Source organism: Mesoplodon bidens, assembly GCF_964165515.1.
Source record: "Mesoplodon bidens genome assembly, chromosome: 6".
Classification (NCBI taxonomy): domain Eukaryota; kingdom Metazoa; phylum Chordata; class Mammalia; order Artiodactyla; family Ziphiidae; genus Mesoplodon; species Mesoplodon bidens.
Window position 1 is genome coordinate 37391671 of NC_138162.1, and position 25006 is coordinate 37416676.

The window sequence follows — 25006 nt, forward strand, 5'->3', positions numbered from 1 at the left end:
CTTTAGATAGTAGATTATAGGTTAAGGATGTATGAAATGTTTGTTGAAACAATGAAAAGAATTATAAAAATGAAAAAGCAACAACATACTAATCAAAATGATCCAGCAGATTAGAAAATAAATTGAAATTTCCACTTGTGGCCATAAAGGAATAGAAGGGTCCAGAATTACTCTCCTGCTGTAACAGCTAGAAAACTGGGCATAATATATGAAATAACTCTTCCTACAGAACAGGCAGCACAGGACTTGATCCCTAAGATGGGTGCTTGACCACCTCTCAAACTTTCTGCCTGGAGACATTTTTTCTTTTTTTTTTTTTTTTTGTGGTACGCGGGCCTCTCACTCTTGTGGCCTCTCCGGTTGCGGAGCACAGGCTCCGGACGCGCAGGCTCAGCGGCCATGGCTCACAGGCTCAGCCACTCTGCGGCATGTGGGATCCTCCCGGACTGGGGCACGAACCCATGTCCCCTGCATCGGCAGGCGGACTCTCAACCACTGCGCCAGCAGGGAAGCCCTGGAGACAATTTTTAAACTGCATTGAAGGGAGGGAAACCCAAACTGAGCCTGGCAATCTTGCTGAGTTGAGGGGAGACAGAAATCAGAGCTCAGGGCGGCTGAGGACATGAGAACAACTGGAAAGAAGTTACAACATTCATTGAAAAGATAAGACAAATCCAGAATTTAATAATGTAAAATTCACAATTTCTAGCATACAATCAACAGTTACTATACATAGGAAGAAGTGGGAACATATAACCCATGCCCAGGAGAAAAATCAGTTAAGTCTTTCACTTCCAACCAATTTGGAGGAGATTTACTCTCCTGCCAGAAACAACCAAAAAACAGACAAATGATATAACTAATGTTTTGCAAGGTATTATATAATACACAAAGAAGAGCAGTGATCTCTAAGAGATGGGAAACAAGTTGAGCCTTACATGTGCCCCAGCTTGCTGCCTTGAAAGAGTCTACAGGGCTGTGGTGCAGGGAGGGAGCATGCAGGCAGAGCCCAGCAGATTTGCTGAGTTGAGGAAATGGAACTGAGTCCAGAGAGACCCAGGTGGCTAGAATTGTCATAACAGAATATTCGAAAGTAGAGAGCTACACAGAAAGAGAACGTGAGAGATCTGAAGCTATTCTGTCTCAAATATTCAGCTGAGTACTGATCAACATCTGCATGTGAGGAAACTACTCAAGGCTGGGCAAAAAAAGAAGATGCCTGAAAGAATCAGAGGTAATAGTACCTGGAGCTCACACAGAACTGGAAACAGTACCTCTTCCCACCAGTCAGACAGGAAAAACCTCAGGATTCGTGGGGTAGAGACTTTAGAAAGGTCTTGCATCAAATGTGGAGAATAATTAGCCACAGACTGAGCTTTGCTCTAACCCTACCCAACAAATCTGAAAAGCAAGACCCAGCTACATGAAAAGGTGCTCGACATCACTAATCGTCAGGGAAATGCAAATCAAAACCGCAGAGAGCTATCACCACACACCTGGTAGGATGACTATTATCAAAAGACAAGAGTTAACTAGTGTTGGTAAGGATGTGGAGAAAAGGGGACTGTTGTGCACTACTGGTGCAAATGTAAAGTGGTGCAGCCACTATAGAAAAAGAGTATGGAGGTTCCTCAAAACATTAAAAATAGAACTATCATGCGATCCTTTATCTAAAGGAAACGAAAACACTAATTCAAAAGGAAATATACACCCCTGTGTTCATTGCAGCATTATTTACAATAGCCAAGACATAGAAGCAACCTAAGTATCCATAGATGGATGAATGGATAAAGAATATGTGGTGTATAGATACAATGGAATATTATTCAGCCATAAAAAGGAAGAAAATCTTGCTATTTGCAACAGCATGGATGGACCTTGAGGGCATTATACTAAATGAAATAAGTCAGACAGAGTAAGACAATTACCATATGATCTCACTTATATGTGGAACCTAAAAGAACAAAAAACCTCCTAGCTACAAAGAACAGATTGGTGATCACTAGAGGCTGGGAATGAGCACTGTTGAAAATGGGTGAAGGTGGTCAAAAGGCCTGGGGATGTAATGTGCAGCATGATGAGTATAGTTAATAACACGGTACTGTATATTTGAAAGTTGCTAAGAGAGTAGATCTTAAAAGCTCTTGTTACAAGAAAAAAAATTTTTAACTATGTATGGTGATGGGTGTTGACTAGATTTATTGTGGTAATCATTTTGCAATATATACAAATATCAAAATATTATGTTATACACCTGAAACTGATACAGTGTCATATGGTAATTATATCTCAATTTTTTTTAATTAAGAAAAAGCAAGACCCAAAAGGGTCAAACAGTTTTCAAGTACCTTAACTATGTCCCAGAACAAACCTTAAGAATATTTATAGGAATATAAGAATATCCAGAACCCAAGAAGTAAAATTCACAATCTCTGGCAACTAAACAAAAATTTTCAGTCTTGCAAAGGAGCAAGAAAATATCAATATATCACTTAAAGAATGAATCAATCAAAACCAACCCAGAACTGACACAGAGTTTAGAATTAGCAGACAAGGGCATTAAACCATTATTATGACGAAAATAAACACATGAAAAGATGCTCATTAGACCACAGGGAAATGCAAGACAAAATCACATGAGATTCTACTTCACATTCAGTAGAAAGACTAGGATAAAAAAAAGAAAAACAGATAATAACAAGTGTTGATGAGGATGTGGAGAAATTGGAACCCTCCTACATTTCTGGTGGGAATGCAAAATGATGCAACTGCTTTGGAAAGTCTGGCAGTTCCCCAAAAGTTAAACATAAGGTTACTCTCACCCAGCAATTCCGTTCATAGGAATATACTCAAGAAAATTTAAGACATATATCTATACAAAAACCTGTACACAAATATTTGTTGTAGCATTATTCATCATAGCCAAAATGTACAAACAACCCAAATGTCCATCAGCAGATGAATGAATAAACAAAATGTGGCATATCCATACAATGGAATATTATTTGTCAATGAAAAGAAATGAAGTACTGATACATGCTTACAGCATGGCTGAACCTTGAAAGTGTTATACTAAGTAAAATAAGTCAGACACAAAAGAGCAAATATGTATGATTCCATTTATGTAAGGTACCTAGAATAGGCAGGTTCATAGAGACAGAAAGTATAATAGAGGTTACCAGGGGCTGGCAGGGGGAAGAAATGTAGAGTTATTGTATAATGAGTACAGTTTCTGTTTGGAATGACAAAAAAGTTCTGGAAATGAGTAGTGATGATGGTTGCACAACATTGTGAATGTACTTAATGACACTGGATGGTACACTTATAAATGGTTAAGATGGTAGATTTTATATTATGTATATTTTACCACAATAAAAAAGCAAATAAATCTATTAAAATGTAACAATTTCACCTTTATTAATAATAATTTTAAAATTCATCTATTCTCATAGACCCTCATCACCATGTCTTCAACCCCTAACCTTAACCTTTTCTAGGTCAGAGGATCTTGTCTTCCAGACTTTGTGAAGTCACTATGAAGACAGTTGTCCATTACTGGGAAACTTTACATTTCCCTGCGGGAATCCATAAAAAGAGCCCCATTTCCCCATAACCTTCATGGCATAGGTAACATATACATCTCAGGTAGTAAAAATGTCTCGATTGTCCAGTTGGGTGTGCCTTATCATCACTTCTCGTTTCACCTGTGTTGTTTGGAGGAATAATGGATGAGGAAGAAGATATATTTCAATCCTCTGTCTCACATGGGCCACTTAAATATTTTTAATGATTAAATTCTTAAGAAAGAGGCCAGTCTCTTAGAGCATTAGCCAGTATTTTTGTTAAAAGAAGGAATTGTGGCATCAAAGTCCATAGTCTTAATCTCACTTTTTGGTCTCAGTGCAAGGTATTTTTAGTGTAAGTGTGTCTTTTTTTGTTTGTTTGTTTTTTGTGGTACGCAGGCCTCTCACTGCTGTGGCCTCTCCCGTCGTGGAGCACAGGCTCAGCGGCCATGGCTCACGGGCCCAGCCACTCCGCGGCTTGTGGGATCTTCCCGGACCGGGGCACGAACCCGTGTCCCCTGCATCGGCAGGCGGACTCTCAACCACTGCGCCACCAGGGAAGCCCCTAAGTGTGTCTTTAAAGCTAGATATAGCTAGCAGCAAACAAGCTAGGTTACAGCTGTTTATCATGGTTTGGCAGCTGGTAAACCTCACATTTAGTTATTTTTTCAAGGAGGAAAGAAAAGAGTCAAATCAGACTTCAAAATGTGATCTAAATTAGCAGAGTGTACCCTGCCAGTCTCACACTCTAATCACTCTGTGATCTACTATGTGTGTTCCACATGGTATTTTTTCTTCATAAGTGTGACCTAATCCTCACTGATACATCTCCCTCAAAGTTGCTATCTCATTGATTTACATATTCCTTAGCCTCACTCAGAAAGTAGAGCATCTTGAAGTTCAATACCTGTCTTTCTCAATAAAGTGAAATTTAGTAACTGCAAAAATGAAGTCATTTTTGTTGTCAGCAGTGGTTACTTCAAGATTCATTTTTTTTTCCTATTAGAGTACTTGTAGTTCACAAGCATTTTCTCCACTTTCTTCATCCGCTAGTCAAGATTATCACAAAGGGGAGTTTGAGGCATTCCCCAAAGTAACTCTTGGTTTTACTTGTCTAATCCTTTCAGTTGCCAAGGATTACTACATAGTTCCAGAACTTTGGGATTTGCCAGGCAAGTCAGTCTTCTTCTACTGCTCTTTCCCACCTGGAGTCATCCGCCCCATGACAACCTCTTACTTCTCTTTGGTCATTTTCACATCAAGAAAACCCAGTTTGGGGACTTCCCTGGTGGTCCAGCGGTTAAGACTCTGCGCTCCCAATGCAGGGGGCCCAGCTTCGATCCCTGGTCAGGGAACTAGCCCCCATGCATGCTGCAACTAAATATCCTGTGTGCTACAACTAAGACCCGGTGCAGCCAATTAAAAAAAAAAAAAAAAGCCCAATTTGTAATCCATGGTGAATTTGACCTTCAGAGTGGCTCATGAAGGAAAATACTTTCCTGCAATGTCTTCATAACAATTTAAGACCTCGAGGAATAATTATCAACCAAAACTCAATCTGAGAAAACTAAGGAGGCAGGCAACATGGGCCAGAATGAACAGTTTCTTGTGTACAAAGAATATAAATTTTGTGACTTGACATTTCTTCAGGAATTGCTTTTGCTGTGATTTTTCTTTGAAACTTGTGGTATAATCAAGAGAAATGTTCTGCACCCTAAGTCAGCTTGGTTCTCCTGACTCCAGGGTTAATTCATTGCTTTAACCCATGTTTATCAGTTCATTGGGTATCTATGATACATTTCAGGCCTTCTGGTAGGGTCTTCAGCATGAAGAACCAGTCATGTATGAGATGTAATTCTTGCATTCAGGAAGCTTTCAGTCCACTTTGAGAGACAGACATATAAATAGATAAAAGGCTGTGCAATATGGAGAGGGCCATAATAAAATTTAAATTAAGTGCCTTGGGATTCCAGGTGAGAGAGTAACTTTGCTTAGGGAAGCTGGAGAAGCCTTTTATATAGACAGCAGAATTTGAGCTAGATCTGAAACAAGGAATAGAGGTTTTCCAAATAGAGAAGGTTAGAAGAAAAAACATTCTAGGCAGAGGAAATAGCATATGCAAAGACTTGGAAGCATGAAAGAGCCCTGTGGTTTCTACGAATGGCACAAAGTTCAGTGAAGCTGGAAAACAGAGCATAAAGAGAACAAAAGATTAAGCTAGAGAAATAGGGTGTGTATCAGTTATCTGTTGCTGCATAACAAACCACCCCAAAACTTAGTGGCTTAACAGAACATTCATTTTATTTGCTCATGATAAGGGGTTTTCTCAGCTAGAAGTGGTTCTTCTACTGGTCTCACTTGGGATACTCATGTGGGTACAGTCATCTGTGTATGAGTTGGGAGGCAGCTTGTCTCTGAGTCACACGTTCCTGAGGTCTAACTGGGCTTCCTTACGTGGCAACATCATGTACTACGACAATGGGGGCAAACCTGTTAAGAACCTGTAAGATGAAAGCAGAACCCCTTGAGACCTAGGTTTGGAATTCACACATTGTTATTTCTACCACATTCTATTGGCCAAATTAATTCATGGCCAGCCGCGATTCCAAGGGTGGGAAAATAGATTCTACTTCCTGATGGGAGGAGCAGCAGAGTCACATTGCAAAGGGGCGTAAGAACAGGGAGGGGAGAGATGGTTGTGGCTGTCTTTGCAAACAATCTACCATAGGGTGGAAGCAGATTGTAAAGGCTTGCATACAAGGTAAACAGTTTGGAATTTATCTGAAGGGCAAAAGGAAGCTATCAGAGGTTAGTTGTTTTGTTTTGTTTTGTTTTGTTTTTAAACACTAAGGTAGTACGATTTTCTGCTCAGCACCCCTTATTTAAGGAACCATTCTTCTCCTACAATCCCCATGGTTACTGCAGAAGCCATTATGTTAGTACAGTGGCCCACCTTTTGGTCAGTTGTTTGGATCAGGAGTGGGCCAATCAGAATCCTTCCTTCAGACTTTTTTTCTACTGAAAATGAGAGTTGGACTCTTGCCAGTACCTGAAGCTGTAAGATATAACCCTTGGGGAGTGCTAAGTGGCTACATAAAGAAAGCAGCTCTGTACAGAGAAGCAGAGGTGAGAGGTGGAGCCCTGATGGTCTTGAAATCCACTATTTCTGATATCCCTCTTTGCCAAGGCTGTTTCAAGTTTGGTCTCTCTCTTGCAACCACACAAGTCCCAGCTAATACAAAGAGAAGTTAACACCTGCAAGTAGGGAGTTGCAAGTGACAGCATAAAAACCTGAAACCAGATGAGTTTTGGGTGTCATGGTTATTGAGAAGTTATTTTAACTGGTTTTTACTGGTATGTAAGAAAACTATTGCTTTTTATATTTTGTATGCAGCTACCCTATTCTTTCTGATGGCTTTTCAACTGAATCTCTTGGAGTTTCCTAGACCAACAATTAGATTATCAGAAAACAATTATGTTTTGTCTTTTTCCTTTCCTATATGCATATATACATACGTGTGTGTGTGTGTGTGTGTGTGTGTGTGTAATTTCTTTTTCTTGTCTTACTTGGCTGGCCAGAATCTTCAGAGCATTGTTGTATAATAGCAATGATATTCATCATTCTCATACTATTCCTGACTTCATAAAAAAGATTCTAATGTTTTCATCTTGGTGTAATTTTTTTAACATCTTTATTGGAGTATAATTGCTTTACAATGGTGTGTTAGTTTCTACTTTATAACAAAGTGAATCAGTTATACATATACATATATCCCCATATCTCCTCCCTCTTGCGTCTTTGGTATAATATCTATCAGATTTGGATTAGAAAAAAAATGAAGAACGCTTATTTTTCCTGTGTTCCAAAACTGTTTACATATAAAAGAAAAGCTGAATCAACTCCATAACGCCATCTCTTTATGAGTGACATACATCTTTGACAGTCATTTCATTCTCTTCTCTTGCTTGGGGCTCTTCAGATCTCTTACCTCTTATTGAACCAACTTTGGTAATTTATATTTTGCTAGAAAATTGTTCAGGTTATTTATATTTTCAAATTAATATGCATAGTTTATGATATTCTTTCATATTCTTTATTCATTTTCTATAGTTATAGTCTTTCTCTTTCCTAATATTGTTTATATGTATATTTCCTTTCCTCTTCTTTCTCTCTCTTTCTGTCATATTTGCTAGAAGTTTGTCAATTTTATAGGTCTTTTCAAAGATTACATATTTTCATTTTTTATCTATACCAATTTATATCTTTTCCAGTTCATTAATTTGTTTTATTTTTATTGATTCACTCTCTTTTTGAACTTGATTTACTTTTTCTAGTCTTTTGTGTTGAATAGTGTTCGCTTATTTTTAATAAAGTTTCTAATAAAAGCAATTAAGACTGTGGTGTTATTGGAGTATATTTGGCAACACCTCATACATTTTGATATGTAATGTTTTCAGTTTGCCTCATTTTTAATCTATAATTCAGTTTTTATTTTCCTCTTTGACCCAAGGGCTATTAGAAGAATGAATGTTACCTGTACAGTTTCTACTTTTAAAACATCTCTTACTGAGACTATCTTTTGTCCTAGAATGTGTATTCAACCTAAACTGACTATGAGCAAGGTCTGGTTTTATCTTTATGGCTCCCTCTTGAAAGTAAAGCTTTCTTACCCACCAACCTTCCTTCTCCTGCCATGCCTAAATAAGGAGTACTCTCTAATTGTCAGTATAATCATTAAGTCTTTCATATCTTTTGAACAAATATTAACATTGAAACCCTATCGATCATTAAGTCAGAAATATTTCCAGACTTATTCAGATAAATTCAAGTGAAAAATCAAGGGGCATTAACTTGCTGTGCAAAATGGACATGTGAGTCATCTTTCCCTACAGCACCAAGTACATGCAGAGATCAGGGAAATTAATGTCAGAATGATTCAGTTTGATAAGTTTAGTTCAGGAATTCTTCAAAGAGGATGGCTGAATTTTATTGAAGGGGAGGGAAGGAAATGATTTGCTAGAAAAGAGACGAAAGGGCCTTCCAGAGAGGAACGGTGAAAGTTACAAGACCAATAATAAAAATGACTACATATATATATATATATATATATATATATATACACACACATATATATGTTGTGTGTGTGTTCATTACTATTTACAAACCCTTTCACATCCACTACTTTATTTAAGCATTACAATAATTCTTTGAGAAGGTATGATTATCATCTCCCATCCTGTTTGCTTAGAACACTGAGGTCTAAAGGGACTAAGTGGAGCCCAGTGTGGAACCTAGATCTTCCAGCATGAAATTCACTGTTTTTTCCACTATATCATGCTAAGAAGGCAGCCCTCTAGAGGGCTATCCAAAATACAGCCCCTATTGAGGATCAGGAGAAGGAAGGAGGGGTCTGGCTACTTGGGTGTCCGCAAATGTGTAACCTCAATGTTTGTCTCATTTGAGATCCCTGCAGTGAAGCTGAACGAGCTGCTCGAGAACTTTTATGTCACCGTTAAGAAGAGCGACGGCTCAGACTTCCTGGCCACGTCGCTCCACGCCATCCGCCGAGGCCTGGACCGCATCCTGAAGAACGCGGGCGTGGGCTTCTCCATCACCAGCAGCACCTTCAGCTCCTCCACCAAGAAGCTCAAGGAGAAGCTGTGGGTGCTGAGTAAGGCAGGGATGTCAGGTGCCCGTTCTCGCAACATCGTCTACTTCTCCCTCTCTGATGAGGAGGAGATGTGGCAGGCAGGGTGTCTGGGGGATGACAGCCCCATCACCCTTCTGTCCACCGTGGTCAAGTACAACAGCCAATACCTGAATATGCGGACGCTGCAGGAGCATGCTGATCTGATGTATGGGGACATCGAGCTGCTCAAAGACCCACAGAACCAGCCCTATTTTGCCCGGACAGACAGCGTCAAGCGGGAGAGTCGGAGTAGTTCCACTCGAGTGTGCCACGGGAAGATCTACCACGAGCATTCCCGGGGACACAAGCAGTGCCCTTACTGCCTCCTCTACAAGTACATGTACATCCACCGACCACCCACCCAGATGGAGGCCAAGTCCCCTTTCTACCTTACCGCCAGGAAGGAGGCCGCAGACATGGGCAGCGTGTGGTACGAGGAACAGAGGATGGGACTGAGGTCTCTTCGGGGAATCGTCCCGAACTTAGCCAAGAAGGTCAAGCTGGAAAACTGTGAGAACTTCACCTTTGTCTCATTTACTCAGGTCTCCAGGAGGCTTGGCTCCCACAGCTGCTGCCAGTGAGTCTCCCCTGGGTCCCAGCCACCACCCGACACACCCTGGCAGGCGGGCGCTCCCCCAACAGCCAAGGCTAGAGCTCTGAGGTGGCAGGGATGACCGTGACTTCATGGTCAGGCTGGTCCCTGTCAGTGGGACTTCCTATTTCTTTGACTTTGTTTTTTTAACTGAAAGTAGATGAATATTTAGGATGCTTTATCCAGATGTGTGTCACCTCTGTTAAATTATAGAGTCTAATGCACTGTATAAATTACTACATACACAAGAGTGAGGAAGTTCATTTTTTCTAGTGCCTTTTTAGCACAGATTTTCTCAAAAAAAATAAAAGGGAGGGGGGAAGAAAACTGTTTAAGTAGTCATTTAAAAAAAATCCCAGTAGCCTAGTAGCTTTAGAATGTTATAAACACTTTGTGGAATTACACTCACAGTGAGGAACTAGGAAGGGAGAGGCAGACATGTTAACTATTTCCAGGAGAAACATGGCACCTGGCACTCCTCCTTATGTTTTGTTGGATAACTTGGTCCTGCAGAGCAAGCAGCCTTGCTTGATGGAAGGCCGTGAAGCTACGCTCAGTCATGCTGATAGGAAGGTGGGGACTGCTCTCAACCCTGGGAGGAACTTGACCTCTGCATCAGTGGAGACAGTTTTATGAGAAAAGATTAATGCACCAAACGGTGCTTGTGAGAACAAGGTTTCCAATGAACTAGATGGTTTGTACCATGAGGGAATTTCCAGTAGTAGAGAAAGTGTCTTGGAAAAGCGGTCTGCGATCAAAATGTGAAAAACCTCCTGAAGCAGAAGTGCCTACGTTTTCTTTCTCAGCGTCATGTGAAAGCTGTTTTCGTTTGAACATTTTTTAGAGGTTTTTTTTTTTCATCTGTTCCTTGTGTCATACGGTTGTTCTTTCAGCATATAGCACTGGACTGTAAAACAACTGAAAGTAATTTTCAGGCGTAACCAGGAAAATCCAACATAACAAGCTGCAAAGAAAACAAATTCCAAAATGTGTTTATTAAAGAGTTTTGAAATAGCCACAAGAGATCTCATCATTTTAGGTTGGCACCAATGCCTGGGACACGAGGATGTAGGCAACCTACCAGGTAAGCAAACCTAGCAACAAGGACAGAGTTGAAAAATCAGACCATGATGATAGGTTATCAGTGCAGCTTGAAATCATTTCACTCAGGTGAGATTAAACCTGACCACTTGTCATTCAAACATTAACAGAGTGTTAATAACAATGTTATTATAACAGAATGTTATAATAACAGAATGTTATAATAACTGCTCTGAATACGTGAAAAAGGAGCCCAAAGAGGACTAATTAATAATAATAATAATTTCTAGGGAATCTTTATTTTGTATTTGAGGAAAGACTGCTACAACTTCATACCATTTTGTTCCTGTGTATGTTTTCCAATCCACAATTGAAAGTCTAGTATACATTCATTTTGTAGGAGTCCTAAAATCAGCTCTATTTCTTTTTCAAAACATTACTTTAGTATTTATTTTAATTGTTTTAAAAAATCATTCACTGGTCATTGAAATATATACTACTTCCTTTACCAGAGAAGACTCAACCAATGCTGCCTTAAGGTTTAATGCTGTTCCCTTTTTAGTTCCTGCACATTTATTTCGTTTACTAGTTGATCTTTCCTGAATATAGATTAACTTTGGTATGTCTCCATCTGTATATAAATAACAGGTAATATTTAATAAGCAGTGTTATGACTTGATATTGCACACTGTTCTGTTGTAGTTTCCTATAGGGATTTTAAGGTTTTGATTAAAAGAGACACAAAACACGAGGTTCAGTTTCCTTTAGTGGGTGAACACCCAAAGGAAATTTTGTTTGAGGAAAGCACATAGTTGTTTTTCTTGACAGTACTGCACTTAAACAGAAATATAACCTATGTGAACTATTGGGCAGGGCCTGCAGCTTAATTAATAAAACCTCCATTTTTATTTTAAATAGATTCAAGAAGAAATTGCCATTAGATATCACTGGGATCTTTTCAGATTTTAACATTTCCAAAAGTAGCAGTAACTGATCCAGAGGCTGTAATCTTTCTGTTGATAGTGGCTTTTTATCAGCTGAATAACAATCTCTGTCTCAGGTTTGTCGCTTATCACCTATTTGATGGACTTTCAAGCCTCAGAGTTCTGAAGTGAATGATTATAATCAAAGTCAGGAGGTAGAATCTCCAGTGATACCTGATGGAAGGGAAGAATCGTATCTCAGCATCCAAAATGCCACCCACTGTATAGGTACTTTGTCTATTATATATTTGTGTGTAGATGTGTATGTGCACACACACTTTAAGTTTATATGTGATAACACCTAGTAAACCTGCTAATATGGTAAAGCACCTGTCCATCTATATGGCTGTGTCCATGCTCAGAGGATCTGAAGGGGGGCAGAGTAGCTAGTTCTTGTTGGGCTTCAGAGCTAAGGCAGTTGTTCTGTCTTTTCGGCCAGCTGTAAACCATACCCTCTGGGGACTGCAGGGTTTTCTACTCTTGGCCTCAGCCAGGAGAAAGGAGATTCCCAAGAGAAGAGAGGGGGAGGTTAAGAGTGTTTTCTCCACTTACCTTTAGTGTTTTTTGTATTCAAAAGTGGGAATGAATACCGGGAACTTGCACATTCACCGAGGCTCAAGTGGCCGTGGCTCTGCCTCAGGAATGGTGGTGCTGTAGGTGTTATGGGGCGACCCAGGGAGTCCTTTGGGTGAGCTCTTGCCCCCAGCACCTTCTGCACCTGCTCTAAAGGAAGCCCCACTCGCCTGGTACCTCCTCCCCAGAATTTAGCCAGTCTCCCCTTGGAAGTTTATTCCAGCAGAGATGATGAGGGCATCAGCTTGAAGGGTATGATTCAATGAAATGTAAAGGCTTTAGCACAGCACCAGGCACATAGTATTATTTATGCAATAAATCTTAGTTATTTTAGTTACAACCTTTGGTAAGAGTAATAATATTATTCACCTAATCTGCACTATACCACTTATTCCTTCCATTATGGAGATTCTCTCTCCTTTAAACTGTTAAACTTGAAGAGGAAAGCAAACCTGATAATGTGGTCACATTTATACCCATAAATTCTACCTCCAGCACCTCCAAGCCCTGATACCTCAGATATAAGCAAAAACAATTAAAGCATAGAGAAGCCCTGAGAGGCGTTATGAGAAAGTTTTTCCATGGTTTAGTGTGTTTGCAAAGGGAAGTATTAAGGGGAAACCTAACCAAAGTTGTGAAAGAAATGGTCTCCTCGGTCATGTGGCATTTCCCAGCTTTCCTTGGTTTATATGCTGTATTAATCTGCCCTGACTGATAAATGTTTATAGAAATGTGAAACTCTGTTAACTTGATTTTTATTTTAATTCAACCTCATTAAAAGCATCGCGCTATACCCACCCTATCAGCATGTTCATAGACAGCTGTGGAGAAGATCTAGACAAAATAATCCTCCTGTAGAAGCGGAAGCCTCTGGCTATGGAAGGAAGATTACCAGGCTGGCAGCGCCTTCTCTACTCACTTGGTAAATGCTGGTCTCACTTTCCTCAGCTGTGAAAGGAGATCATGGGAAAAGATCATCTCCAAAGTGAATAATGTTACATTTCTGCAATTCCTCAAGGCCATGTAGTTAGGAAGTGGCAAAACTAGGAGGCAAAATTCCTCATTCCTCAAGATCATATACCGAACCTCCTAAGTGAGTGCTTCTCGCTATATTGGAACGCTTGCTTTAGGAATAACAATTTTCTTGAAACTTTAAGTTTGACAGCTCCTTAAATTATTTTGCTATCTCTATAGGCAGCAGAATGTTATTTTTCTCAGGTTAGGCTAACACTAACCACATTGTTACCACTTAAATAAACAAATATTTATGTTTAAATATTACTCTTATCAAACAAGCATCACTCTGTGGCTTTTGTTGAAATCTGGATTGCTAACAGTGGGTTCTTGAGCTAGTAACCAGTTAACTTTAGGCAGCAAGAAATGCAAACGATGAAGATCTCAAAGAAGAGTTACCTCATTTTCTCTACAGGCGCTCCAATTTAGTCTAAGTTAAGACCCATACATACTGAGAAACTGTTAACAAACAGCCCTGAACCGAAGAATGCATTAAAAGTTTCAAATACACGTATATCTTTAAATGCTTTTACTTTTGGGGTGAATTTTTAATGCTCTGTTTTAAGAGAAAAACATTCAGTTGTTCAGGCAAAGTTCTTAGGTAAAAATCTTTGTTGTGTTTTTCCATATAAATTATCACCTAAGCAAAAAACAGGAGTGGAGGGAGAGATTGGTGATGACCTAAAGCTGAACTCCCTTTCTGAGAGAAGAGGAGGCTGTGGGGAATGAAAAACTAGCTTATCTCTGGAAATTCCTATGTGTTCTGTATCCATGTATCCTGACATCATAGGGTTTCCCAAAACTCCTTTGAGGGAGGCTGCCCATCCTTCTGGCAAAGTTTGCCTATTTTGATGATGATTTTGAGTACTTCTAGTTCATTATAGTCCAAGAAATCCAGAGAGGTTCCCTGTGTTTTAATTGTTGATCAGAATCAGATTTTTATGCCCAATTAAAGTGCTTTATTGTTTATCTAATGCAGTTCATATGGAAATTAATAATTTCAGGAAATACTTATTAAGACCAAAAAAAATCACTGGATTATATGTAGATGCATATTGCTTCCATTACTATTAAAAGCAATTAGATAGATCCCTCTCCCCCACTGAGAATGGGCTCCTAAATATTTTATGGTCAGTATAACTGATTTAATTAATTTACATTTAACTAGTTATTTTTACTGATTTGTTCAAATAAGTTTCTGGAAGATTCAGATTTGACTAACACTAACTGTGGTAAGTGCTTTCGCACAGCTTCCTCGTATTCTTATTTAATTCTCACAACAGCTCTGCAAGGTAGGTCTAATTATTCCCATTTTACTTATTGAGAAACCAAGGCTCAGAGAAGTTAAGTAAATTTCCCAAAGTCTCACAGAGCTAATAAGTTGGAGAACTTAAGTTTGAACCCAGGTCTTCTGACTCCAATACAGTGCTCAATGCATTAAACTAAACTGCCTTCTTTAGGCCCAAAGAGGTCCATTTATCACAGAGCTTTTAAAAAATTAAACAGTTTCTATTTGTTTGGGAAATATTTCATTTCTCAAACCATACTGTGTCATACCTTATATGTACTCTCTTACTAATTCAATATATTGGTATAATTCAGTAGTTCCTGGAAAGCCTGGTGGTTTTTTATGAATAAGTATAACATTTTCTGCCTACTGAGAACCTTCTGTGTTTATCCAGTAAATAACTCGTATTATCTATTGTCTACCTTAAAGGGCAGATGATCATGCCAGTTTATTCTAATAAAAGTCAAGTCGTTTACAAACTGCACCTGTTTTGAATTGGTATCACTGCTTAAAATGTAAAGGACTTCCTAGCCTACATCACAATTACATGCTCAGGGTTTTTGCTTTCACTTTTTAATTTTGATGTCAGAGGATTTTTATAATCTTTAGGCTAAAGCAACCTCATAGCAAAGTATACTTATTTAGTCATTTGTTTTCTATTCTTTCCTTTATCAGGGCATGGGGATTTTTTTGTCTTGAGGCTTAAAAAATAAGAGGTTATAGGTAACTCTGAGGCAACCTAATCAAAATCCCCCATTTTACCAATAAGAAAATCAAAGCCCAGAGATATTAAAGGGCCCATCCAAGGTCAGCAAGACAATAAATAGTAGATTCAGGATTAGAAAATTAATCCAGAATCTTTCCTCCATACCATAACTGGAAGATTTGGATTTTAAAAAATTAATTAATGGAGCTGTCTGGCAGAAGGCCCCATTGAGTTCCTGCCTTCCAAGAAAAACACTCATATAGACCCAGAAGAAGGCCACCTCTCAATTCTCGAATCTAGAAGGAATCGATACAATTTACAAGGCATTTGGAAGTGGAGCGAGACAAAACCTTTCAGGTTGTAGCTCGCTGTTTTCTTTCGCTTTGCTTCATGAAACAGGTTCTGTGAAATAGAAAATCTGAAAGATATTTAATACTTGTTCTCATTAACCATGTCAGTCTCCTTACTCCGAGCTCTGGTGCCAGAAAAATAACTGGCTTATCCTTTCTCTTAACCAGGTGCCACACTATAAAGTGAAAAGCTTCTCTATCCCACCCTCTCTCCCATCTCCCCACCCACCTCCTCTTCATTCAGTCCAGCTCCAAGTTCTAGGGCTAAAATGTGAGCAGCAAGCAGAGAGTATCTATTGGAGGCATAGTGCATTCTAAGAAAAATGCCCTTTAGGTGAGGACAAAAACAATAAATAAGCAAGTAGCAGAAAATGCAAATATTGTGATTTTTTCATGTATGGTGTTGGATCAGAGATCCAAAAAACCAGACAATAGAAAGGAAAAGGATGCTACTTCAATAGAAAAGTGTTAAACTAGAAACTGGACTTGGAAATACGCACATCTTCTTACCCTCAACCTGTGCATCCAAAAAAGGGATTTGACAAACACTCAAGTGGACAGATAGCATAATGAAAGGCAAATACTGGGTTTGAGGAGAAAGGACCACATTTAAGGATGAGTATAGAGAAAACAAATGCGGCATTAAAAAAAAAAAAATGTGACTGAATGAGGAAAATGAACAACTTCCAGAACAGTTGAAAGTAGTCTACTGCAAGAAACAAGAAAATTTTAGGATTCTCTTTGTCATAATTGAAGGAACAGAAGAATTGCTTCTATGCAGCAATAGTATGTTATCTTAAAATGGGAATGGATTAAGAGAAAAAGGCAACGGAATAAAATGAAAAAGAAGATAAACTAGAAAGGATTTCAAGGAAGCTAAAATCACAATAGCAGATTAAAATCCACATTGGAAGTAGAAAAGAACAATACAGATGCTTATAAAAAACTCAGTGTGGGACTTCCCTGGGGGTCCAGTGGTTAAGACTCCGCACTTCCACTTCGGAGGGCACGGGTTCGATTCCTGGTCAGGGAAGTAATCCCGCATGCTGTGGGGTGTGGCCAAAAAAAAAAAAAAAACAGTAATAAGTTGCCTATCAGAAAACAAAAGAACATTCTGTCTCCAGACTTCTACTCTATAGCACCAAGTGCCAGGAAACGATAGGGAATTCTGAGGGGAAAAGTTGTGACTTTGGTATTTGATACACATTTTATGTGTAAAGATATGGAAAATATATTTAGTTATGACAAGCATTGAAATAAACCTATCTATGTACTATTCTTAAAAAGATAAATTATACTGCAACCTACAAAGCTTGGTTAAATTCTTTTGTTGTTGAATATCATAATTTCAAGGGCCTGTGGGGTATCAGATCATTACCCACTGGAAGAAAGATGTATGCTTTTAAATAGATAATATGGCCAGAAGCCACAATATCCCAAAATGCCCAAAGTCCTCACTTAAAATGGGCTGAACTAATACAAGAAAATGTACCTAAAAACAATTGCCACCTCACAGCATTGTTTATTTTTATTACTGAAGTGATGCATGATTATAGTAAAAATAGAAAATTCAGATACTTTTTTCTACAAATAAAATTTAAATTGCTGTTTTCCCCACTACCATTTAAAACACTATCCTGAAAGAGTCCCTTGCTTCCAAGTGAGAAAAGGCAAGGGGTCCCCACGTTCGTCCTGGTGTCTGATAGCCTAGACCAGAGCTTGTGGAGGCCATCCTGTGTGCTTCTCCACTCTTCCCAAACTCGGAACTAACAACAGGTGCAAAATTAGAAGGTTACAGAAGATAAAATCTGTGTTTTAACAAGAGATCAGGAGAAATGAAACTTGTTTTAGAATACAAATGCCAGAAAAGTTCAGTTTCAACAGCAGGAAGCTGGCTGGGGGCAGTGAAGTGCTTTCCTTAGCTATACTTGAAGTTTTATGGAACTGTGTTTAAATTCAGATAGTAAGGGAATAAAAGCAGTAAAAACAAACAAACAAAAACAAAAAACCCCCACTAAATTACTTCCTTCCAGGGTCTACAGTTATCAGTGTTAGAACTAAAGCTGGGTTGCTTTCTTTTGGTTTTCATTTGCTTGCACTGAACAGACTTGAAAACACACAGGAACACTGGGTGTCACTGGCCTTGCTCAGTTCCTTCCTGGTCATATAAAGGTTTTGTCTCTGCCCCAAGTGGTCATGACAATTTAAACTGGAAATTAAAATTTCAACAACACCAGCATGTTTGCTTTAAATTTAGAAATGGAAAAGTGAATGGGTTGCTTTGCGTTTGCTTCGTTTTTCCTTCTGAAGCATAGCAAACCTCTTGCAGATGGTAGGAGCCTCTTCTGGATAAGCTCCAATTACAACCTTTCCCAGGGTCTCCTCTTGCTTGGCTGTGACTAACAAAAGTCTGTTCACTTTAACTACTTAGACAAGATACAAGTGGCTTTTATTGAATTTTTAAATATTTTCTATATAGCCGTATGTTCCAAAAGATAGCAATAAAACTGTGTCCTGATGTTTTCACTGTTCTGGATTTTTTTTTTAATGTAGAAGAGGCATCCATAATTTCTTAACACTGGAAACATCATTCTGAAGGACAGAGGAAATGGTCAGTAACTTGAATTAATTTATTGTACCATTTTCAACTTTTTCTTTCTTCCTCCAGTAATGCCTGCACATGTACACACATGTATGTGCACGTGGGATCACCCAAGTGGGAAAGCACGTATGGCATCAATTTTCTGTCATAGAGCGTCAGGGTTTCTTGTTCATTTAGTCCAGCCCTCTAGTTAATGGTCCAGTAGAGCCTTAACAATTTGCAAGGTTCTGGGGGTTTTTTTGTTTTGTTTTTTTTAAGTTGTTGGTGTGTTGTTTGGTTTGGTTTATGTACATGCAGCTTGCCTGTTTAACCCAGATTTTTGAAAATAAAGAAAATGTTAATGTATATTTTATGTCTGTTTCATTAAAATAACTGAGTAATTTTAAATTAATCAGCAGTATGTATGGTTTCTGAATTTTTTTATTTTAGCATCACATTCCTGGAAGTATGTTGTCCTTTGTATTTTGCAAAACGTAGGGACATTTTGAGCAGTTCTGTGCCTGTATTCTCTGCCTCTGAGCTAATGCTTCTGGTGAAATCAGTTCTGACTGACTCTCCCTCTGGTTCTCTGATGCAGATTTCTTCACTTGGCAGGCTGAGGGCCCATTTGGAAAGCTCTCATGGTGATTGTATATTGACCATTGTATACATGCCTCTCATGTTTTTCTGCTCTTTAAATTAGTATTTATGGCTTTTGGAGAGTGCATTTAATCCTAAAACCTTTTAAAGTTGAAGTTTACTGTTCTATATATACAACAGCTAAAATCATTCCTAGGAAACAAGTTTCTGAAAAATACTTAAGAATGAGTGTAATGGTGGTAATGGTGAAAAGATGAGAGGTTTCATTCACAATTATTGACCCTAAAGCAAATTTAATCTCTTCTCATTGTTTTGCTTAGAGCAATGATTTTTAAAATCTTAGACTCCTGAACCAGTTAAAAAATTTGATGAGAGCTGTAGGTCATTTTCTCAAGAAGATGCATATTTGCATGCAACATTACATATATAAACCCAAGTTTAAAAACTCCTGCACTAGATTTTTAAAAAATGAGTTGTCTTTTTGAGATCTATGCTAAAATATTTAAGAATCTTCTTCAAAATAATCCAGAGGGGTAGAGAAGGTGGAGGTGTAGATGGTATATAAATTGTTAAAGCAGATCAACGGGTACATGAGAATTCATTATACTCTTCTCTCTTTTTTTGTAGATGTTTGAAATTTTCTATAAGGCAGACTTTAAAATAAACACACAAAAAGCTCTTGTACTAGAGACTCCACAACCCTCCTTACCAGTCTTATAGAATCACAGAATCAAGCTGAAAGGAAGGACCTGAGGAGAGGAGAGAGTAACGATGCTGACAAATACAAGTAAGACCCTCTAGATAATACCCAAGGAACATTTTCAGGCAGGAATGGTGAGTTGTAACAGTAATGGCAAGAACCAGTGAAATTTGAATTGTTAACATGGCCTTGTTTGCATCTACTAGATAGCAACACATTTCGTCTCTCCCTTTAATACAGAGAGTAGATCTGTGGAAATATGGTTGATCCCAGCAGCCTTAGTTATAACATACAGATTGAGATGTGATCCATCATGCTGAAAGTACCCAAGATGGGCACACTGAGCCAGGGCCCCAAAAGGCCTGGGGTAGCACATGGCCTTCTAGGCCTGAGGACAAATACTCCTCATGGCATTGCTCTGGAAACTACGTGCTACCGAAACCTTGAAAGAATGAGAGAACCTGCAGGCAAGGACCAGCAAGGATGTATTACACAGGGTAGACAGAGCTAGAGGCTCAATGGCCTGGTGCCTGCCCACTCTCCCTTAGGTGTCAAGACATTCTTTCCCAGTGCCTGAGGGCGTCTCTCAGGAACAATACCTTTTGGCTTGTTTCAGTCTGTTCCATCTCCTTTCTCTTGCCCTCTCCCAGATTAGGACGTGGAGCCCCAGAAGGTGTGCAGCCCATCCTCCTTCCCCAGTACATTTCCTTTTCTGTTTCTTCTTTTGGTTTCCCTGTTTGATTTCTTCCTCTGCTTAGGATCATTTTCACTACCATTTTTGCTGGTAAGACACCAGGGACAGACATGAAGGACATTAAGCAAGATATATTTCAGCAATAAACAAGCTTCTTGTATTACTCATGGGATCCCAAAGAAATAAGGATGAGAAATCAAAATTCCTGCCGGAGTATTTACAATGTACTCAGCTGTTGAAATGTTCAAAATGCAGTCATGGAAGTAATTTAGCACGTTTCTAATACACTTAAGTATGGTGATAATGTGTAAGAGTTTGGTCATTTAAAGAACCCAGTGAATCTCTCAAGACGTTATTAAAGAATCTAACGCCCACCAATAGCAAATAACATTTTTGACAGATAACAGTTAATACGATTTTTGTGGTTTGTTGTTGTCTGTCCCTAGGATAATGGCCCAGAATTGAAAGGATGCAGTTGGACCTCCCCATAGGCAGGGAACAGCATTATCTAGGTGTTTCCTTTTGTCCTGTAGTCTCAGGACATGTGCAGACTATGTACAGTTCACTATCATGCATTTCTCCTCAAAGTAACAGTGCAGCCAGGGCACTGTTTCCCAAGTGTCAGTCATTTGTGTCCCTCCTTAACAATTTTGTGATAGCTGAGTCCACTTGTTCTATTATTTATTTGCTATTTTCTTGAAATTGATCCTTTTCTTTTACTTGAGTAAGCCAGAAATAAATCCTTTTTTTTTTTTTAAAGCAGGATTCCTGGAGTCAAACCCCTCAGGTTCAAATTCCAGTTCTGCCTCTTACTAGTTCTGTGACCTTGGGCAAGTTATTTGACCTCTCTGTGCCTCAATTTCTTCATCTTTAAAAAGGGGATAACAATAATAGCCAGCTTGTAGGATTGTGGTGAGGATTAAGTAAGAATATTAATACATATACAGCACTTAGAACAATGGCCAGTACCTAGTAACTGTCAAAAACTAATAACTGTTATCTATGGTTAGTTATATTACTACATAAATGCTAGATTACTTGCAGTACAGAGATAACAATACATAACTACTAAAGTTAAAAGTGTTTGCCCACATGTACCCCAAGAATCCTCTCTAGCATCACCAGTGGTGCAGCCACCCACTGTGGGAAACAGCTTGGCCAGCCTCTTCTGTCTGAAGTTACCTTCTCCTTGGCTTCCATGAGGACTTAAGGTGTCACTGTCTCTTGATTTTTTCGCTGCGTCTCTAGATTCTCAGGCGCCTCATCCCTTGACTCTGTCATTTATACTGATTCAATTTTATACACTTTGTCAGGGCGATTTCATCCCCTCCCATGGCCTGAGCGTAAGCAGACCTACATTATCGAAACCTTTTTCAACCGGGGCTCTTTGTCTGGACCGCAGAATGCAGAATGCAACCCGAGTGCCTGTTTTCTCAGTTCTCCTAAGGAGAACTAGTGCCATTCTAGATCAGGGGAGAGACGCTCATTCCTTCCAGACGGTGGAGGCCTTAGGGCAGCAGTGCTTACTTCTCTAGTGGAGCCGCAGCTGAGAAAGGCTCCTCGACCCAGGTCCCACCCGTATTTCTTCCTAAGGTAATGGCGCTTGTATCCACCGTGTTGCCCAAGGCAGAAACCTGACATTTTCTATGACCTCCGTCCTCCCTCTCCCCCAATTCCTCTCTCATCCTCCATTGTGTTTCCATCATTGGATAATTCTACCCGCCTTAATAACCCTTGAATCTCTCCCCTTCCCATTCCGCTCGCTGCCACCAGCGTGGTCAGCCCATACCACTTGCCCCAGGATCACTTAAAAGCAACCTGAGAGGTCTTCTTGCCTCTACTAGTCTGTCCTCCACTGCTTCCTGGGAAAATCCTCACTAAATGCACACCTTATTCTATCATTACCCCATCCATGGCTCTCCAAAGCCCTTCTGCTAAAGCTCCATGCCCTCCACATGGAGGCTGGCTCGTGCTCTTACCCCACTCCTGTGTCTCTGCACCGGGCCTGCTCCTCCCCTCTGCCCAGGATGCCCTCTCCTTCCACCCGCTCCTCTGCCATCACCCCTTTCTTTTGTGAAAGTCTTACTCAACCTTCAGTTCTTGCCCAGCACGCTGGGCATGTGAGCTCCTCCTCTAAGGAGCAGCCAGTCCTCTTGGATTCTGCAGCCTCGGGAGTTAGCAACGTTGAACAGGACCAGGATCCGGTCACTGTCACCCTGCAGGGCAACTCCCATCCCCAAGGAGCCAGGTGTGTTCAAAGGGGGCAGCTCAGCATTTGCCCCAAGAAGTGGCTAACCCGGGACACCAGGACAGAGGGCTGGCTGTGCTTTAGCTTGTGGCTGCTCAGAGCCTGTCTTTTCACTGTTGGATGTTTTCCTAAGAGAACTTGAATTAATAGCTCGGTAATGAATAATGAGGGGCTGGCACACACTCCTGTTTTCTTAACAGAATTATGGCTGCCAGCCTCACTGTATTTGCTACAATATTACAAGGCTCTGGAATCTCCTGGGAGACTCCCAACAGTCATAACATCTGTGGCATGGAGAAGATTTCCAAAAGACTGCACTGGAGAAGCACCCAAAGAGGTACAGCTAAATTCCTTCTGACCGAAGAGTTTTAACCTGGCACCTGTGGCTGCGTTTCAGGGAGTCTAGGAACCCCTAAGATTATAGGCGTAGGTTTTTTTGTGTGTATGTCTATGTGTACATTCACTTGGGGAGAGGGTCCATGCTGAGGACCAAGATGCCAGTTTTCCCTTTAGATGGTCAGACTTATTTCATTTGTTTATTAAAACGTTTGGACACTTGTTGTAATGTGCCAGGCACTATCCTAAGTACTAGGGGTATATATCAGTGAAACCCCCCCCACACACACACACACAAAAGTATTTGCACTTACAGCCCTTATATTCTAGTGGGAGAAGGCAGACAATAAACAAAGTAAGAAAGTCAGTTACATTCTATGTTAGAGGGTGCCAAGTGTCCAGAGAAAAATTAAGCAAGGTTGCTGATAAAGGGAGATGAAATTTTGAATACAGTGGTCCAAGAAGGCATCATTTAAAAGATGACATTTAAGTAAAGACTTGAGACTGCTGAGAGAGCAAAGCTACATGGGTAAAGGGGGGAAGACCGTGCCAGGCAGAGGGAAAAGCGGGGGGAGGTCCCTCGCTCTTCGAAGTTGCTTTCACCTGACATTGAGGCAGACAGCAGGGGCTAAGAAAACATCATCACCTTCCGGTAGAGTGGAAAGGCTGGGCATCTCAGGTCAAACTACTTTCTGTCTGATGGACCAGACTGGTTTGTCTGACCAAAGCTGCAAAGAATAAGAATATCACTCGGGACCAGGGACTGACATTCATTATCATTCAGACCTGTTAGTTCTAGCACGAGGTGGAAGCACATATACTTTTGGCTCAAATTCCAACTGTCATTTTGGTCACTGGCCGTTTTCAGTAGATCAACAGCCTCTCAGTAGAAAAGCTTAATAACTCTAAGAGGGAAAGAGAAAAGAGTACATTAAGATTCAAGGGGGGAAAAACGTTGCCTGTTTTCAGCTAAATTCTCTTTGTTCCAACAGAGACTCATTTGACAATATTTTGTATAGTTGTAATCCATTGTAAAGATTTTGGCTTTTATTCTTAGTGAGATGGAAACTCATTACAGAAAAGACATGATCTTAACTTATATTAAAAAATTATTATGGTAAAATGTACGTAAAATTTACCATTTTAACCATTTTTAAATGTTACAATTCAGTGGCGTTAAGTACATTCACATTGTTGTGCAACCATCACAACTGTTCATTTCCAGAACTTTTTCATCATCCCATAGTGTAACTCAGTACCCAGTAAATAATAACTCATTTCCCCCTTCTCCCAGCCCCTGAGTAAAACCACCATTCTACTTTCTGTTTCTATGAATTTGACTACTCTAGGCACCTCATATAAGTGGAATATTTGTCCTTCTGTGTCTGGCTTATTTCACTTAGCATAATGGCTTCAGGGTTCATCTGTATTGTAGCATGTATCAGAATTTCATTCCTTTTTAAGGCTGAATAATATTCTGTTGTATGTATATACCATAGTTTATCTATTCGCCCGATGATGGATATTTAAGTTGTTTCCACCTTCTGGCTTTTGTGAATGATTCTGCTGTGAACATGGGTGCAGACATATCTGTTTGAGTCCCTGCTTTCAGTTCTTCTGGGTTTATGCCCAGAAGCAGAATTACTGGATCAAAGGATAACTCTATGTTTAATTTTTTGAGGAACCAACATACTGTTTTCCACAGCAGCTGCACCATTTTACATTCCCACCAACAGTGCACGAGGGTTCCAATTTCTCCACATTCTCACCAACATTTGTTTTTGGGTTTTTTTGGTTTGTTTGGTTTTTTTTGACAGCAGCCATTTTTGTGGTTTTTTATTTGCATTTCCCTAATGATTAGTGATGCTGAGCATCTTTTCAGATGCCTTACTTACATTTTTAAAATATCACTCTGGCTGTTGTGTTGAAATTCTCAACTGTGGGGTGAGATGAAGGACGGGACAAATGTGGAAGGAGGAAAGCCAGTTAGAAGTCTGTTGCAGAAGTCTAGGTATGTGATGATGGTGGCTTGGAACAAGATGTTAGA

At 39.7% G+C, this 25006-nt stretch overlaps 1 protein-coding gene across 2 annotated transcripts in view; it reads left to right on the forward strand.

Annotated features, from left to right (window-relative positions):
- Nucleotides 1–11900, forward strand: part of KIAA1958 — a 163097-nt gene extending 151197 nt beyond the window's left edge. For both annotated transcript variants that reach the window (XM_081237169.1, XM_081237168.1), the window contains one exon: nucleotides 9028–11900. In XM_081237169.1, the coding sequence (XP_081093295.1) occupies nucleotides 9028–9834 (807 nt within the window). In that variant the 3' untranslated portion in view covers nucleotides 9835–11900. The remainder of the gene's footprint in view (nucleotides 1–9027) is intronic.
- The last annotated feature ends 13106 nt before the right edge of the window (nucleotides 11901–25006 follow it).